General features: G+C 42.1%; 1 protein-coding gene across 1 annotated transcript in view; it reads right to left on the bottom strand.

Annotated features, from left to right (window-relative positions):
• Nucleotides 1–1,161: 1,161 nt before the first annotated feature.
• GUSB (glucuronidase beta) overlaps nt 1,162–3,452 on the bottom strand; it is a 13,251-nt gene continuing 10,960 nt past the window's right edge. Inside the window, exons 4-5 of the mRNA XM_011367014.2 lie at nt 3,133–3,268; nt 1,162–1,554 (exon numbers count right to left, since the gene is read on the bottom strand). Coding sequence (XP_011365316.1) covers nt 1,385–1,554; nt 3,133–3,268 — 306 coding nt within the window. The 3' untranslated portion in view covers nt 1,162–1,384. The remainder of the gene's footprint in view (nt 1,555–3,132; nt 3,269–3,452) is intronic.

Genomic DNA, 3,452 nt, shown 5'->3' with positions numbered 1-3,452 from the left:
TTTGGAATTCCTAACTTATTATTTGAACTGACTACGCTCTCATTTCTAAAAAGTGATCTAAAGATGGCCACTAAAATGAGGTCAAATTACCTTTAGCTTCTTTCATGGAGCTTGGAAAGGGAGGCTAAAAGGGGGCATGTGTTGAGACATGTGGGATCAACCAAAAGAGAAGTGAATCGAGTTCTGTATTAAGAACTGTATTGGTTCATGGTCTTCGATTTAATTGGATACCAATAAGTATTTTTCAGAAGCATTCAGCTTTAAACCAGGATTGATGAATACCAAAATCTTAGGAATAATGTACCTTACTTGCCTTCATGGAGCCTGTGAAGAGGAGAAATGATTCCATAAGGAAAGACCACCCTCTGGGAGCAGGGCAGGTGTTGTCACCCAGAAGTACAAAGGCCTGGAGTCCAGCTGACCCTTGAACATGAGGTGTCAGGGTGCCAACCTCCTGCACAGTTGAAAATCCACGTATTGCTAGGCCCTCCACATATGCAAGCCTACTTGTGGAGTTGACCCTTGAACAACATGGATTTGAACTATATAGTAATAGAAAAAAAAAATCACATATAAAGTGTACCCACCAGTTCAAACCCATGTTGTTCAAGGGTCAACTGTACTTGTCTACAGCTCCAGCCTGTTTAAAGAGGTCTCATGTTCAGTGGAGTTGGTTATGATGAGGCCAGTGGGCTCTTATGCCCATCTGTCCATTTCTGTCACGATAGGACTATATGGCTGAGGTTGGAACAACGTCCTGGAAAAACTGGTAACCTTGGAGCTCCCTTCTGATTCAGACATGTCTCAGCTCTCATCTCTCTTTTACGCTTATTTGTCAGCTTAACTATTTGGAAACTAGTATATAGACTTTGTTCGTTATTGCAGCACATCGCTTTCTGTAAATCTATTGGGACTTCAGCCCATCTGTGGAGTTTTACAGCCATTGTGTTTCACTCTCACTCGCCCAGTCAAGGCTGGCCTGGTTTGCTACATGAGCACAGGAGGCCCTAAGGCTGCAGGGTAATTCCTGTGCAAGCACAGACTGTAACCTGCATCTCTGCATGTGGCGTGAGTGTTGAAGCAGAGGTTTCTCAAGAGTCCACACAGCTAAGGCTATCAAAACAGCTTGACACATAATTTCAGAGGCTTTTCAGCAATACAGATCATTCAATTTATGGTCACTTCTGAGCCAACTCTTTATTCCCATACAATAAAAGCCTTTATTTTCACAAACTCTAGCAAATTACTACAAACTCCAGACAGGAAACTTTCTGGTCTACCACATGGTCCAGGGAAGCACTTTCTCTGTTTGCTGGGAAATTCACCCCTTACTTGGGGAGACGGGGCTGACAGAGCTGGTGTCAGTAAAGAGGTAATTCTTCCATTACAAAGTAAATGGGCTCATTCCCACACACTGTGACTTCATAGCTGACCAATGGTACCTGGTTTCATTCGCAAGTTTCCAGTATCTCTGTCTCAAAAGGAATGCTGCACCTTTTGGTTGTCTCTGACGAGTAAAGATCCCCTTTTTGTTCCCCATTACTCTCGGTGGTGCTAAAAGAAATAAGCAAAAGTTGTTTCAGATGACTTCTGATGGGCAAAATTGGAGCCAAGCTGGAGCCAAGCTGGACACTAAACAGAAATATCCTCTTACAGTTTATGGTTGCTTGGTGAAATGGTATCTAATATGGCCACTTAATGGGCTAAAGTTTTATCTACTACTGCTCCCACAAAACACCTCAGCTCCCTGGTGTGTTAATTTCTCATCTGTTACAGGAAAAGGTCCAAAATTGTTTATCTCTTACTTGCAAAATTAGGTTTAAAATATTATGGGTAGCCAGCTGCCTGGAGACTGGAAGGGAACTGAGAAAAAGTTACCCTTGGAAAGACAACTCTCCTAATGGGAGCTAGCCTTCTGACCAGTCAAAGGTGCCTAGGTAGGATTTCATACAAGATTTCAAAGTCCTTCCAGGCAGACTTCCAGCCAAGTTCCCACTTCTGGTAGTTGGTCTGCCAGAGTTGAAGCTGGGAAGGGAGCAACACCTTCTCTCCACCCGCTAGTGAAACCACAGCTTCTATGAAATGAAAAGGAAGTCTTTCCCACCAATAAGTTCAAGACCATAATTTCCTCCACGATAAGCAGATGCCAGGCACTGTGCCAAACACTTCATCAAATGGCATTCCTATATCAACCTGAAAGGTTGTAGGCATTTTCCCCACTTTACGGGTTTATGAAAAGGTTAGGTAACTTGTCCAAGGTCACAAAGCTAATTTCTCACTACACAAAGCCGGTGCACCTATTCATGAAACTAGATCGCCATCCAAGATATCTCCAAAAGTCATTAATCTTATTGGCCAAGAAGAATAGAGGCTCCTGTTCTCATTCTGCCTTCTGTTCACCTCTCCATTCTAATTCTCAATTCAACTCGAACCTTCCAAAAACCTGTCTTTCCCTATAAGTAAAGTACTGGAATTCCCACTACCGCCAAATCCTCCCCACACCCACCGCCAATGCTATCCTAAGTTTATCATATATAAAGAAACTAGTAACCTAGAGATGTAAAAAGAAATGAGAAACATTCATCTGGAACTTAACTGAAGTAGCTCTCATCTATCCCCGCTTGAGAAAGACTACAGATGGTATTCCCTTTGAAGACTTTTAAACGCTCCCACATTCGAAACACTTTGACACATCCCTGTATTCGATGAACCTGCCTTGTACAAGTGAATAATATAAACCAGACTGAACTGTCTTACGTTTCTCAGGTTTTGTACCCTACACTGGAATAATGAGCATATCTCACAAGTAAACCCAACATGAAGTCAACTTTTTCCTTACTACTGCGAAACAGACAAGGCAAGTTAGCCATTTTGCCTCAAAATGGTAGTCTCTCCCATTTGCTTATTTTTTTATTTTAATTTTCTTTTACCATAAAATGAGTTGGAAAGGAGGCAAGTGATGCTGTTTGCTAAATGCAACTTACTTTTCCTAGGAAATTCTCTATGTAACTTACAATGACTAAACAGCTTTCTCTCTCGTTTCCAGTGCTCTTACAACCAAATGTCCTGAACTGAAAGGCCAATGTGAAAAAATTAGAAATGGCACATTCCCCTCACCAAATTGCCACTTACACTGGTCAGTCATAAAATCAGCAAAATTCCAGATGAGCTCTCCAACCACATATTCTTTGCGTTTTTGATCCAGAACCACATGATACTGCTCTAGCAGATCTTTCTGGTACTCTTCACTGAACATCAGAGGTGGATCCTGGAATTCAAGGCAAAGAGAGAATTTAAGAGTCAGAACTGGCAGAATTGTAAATGTCAAATGAAAATAAAGATCCATGTGATGATGACCAAAATATCTGTCCTCAAGGTGGGCTGTAGTGACTGACTGCAGGACTCAGTCGTGCTGGTGTAGAGACACAGCCAGGGTAGGATGTAGCCCGGAG

This window comes from Pteropus vampyrus, unplaced genomic scaffold (assembly GCF_000151845.1).
Source record: "Pteropus vampyrus isolate Shadow unplaced genomic scaffold, Pvam_2.0 Scaffold128, whole genome shotgun sequence".
NCBI classification, from domain to species: Eukaryota; Metazoa; Chordata; class Mammalia; order Chiroptera; family Pteropodidae; genus Pteropus; species Pteropus vampyrus.
This window is presented reverse-complemented; position numbering and strand designations above follow the sequence as displayed.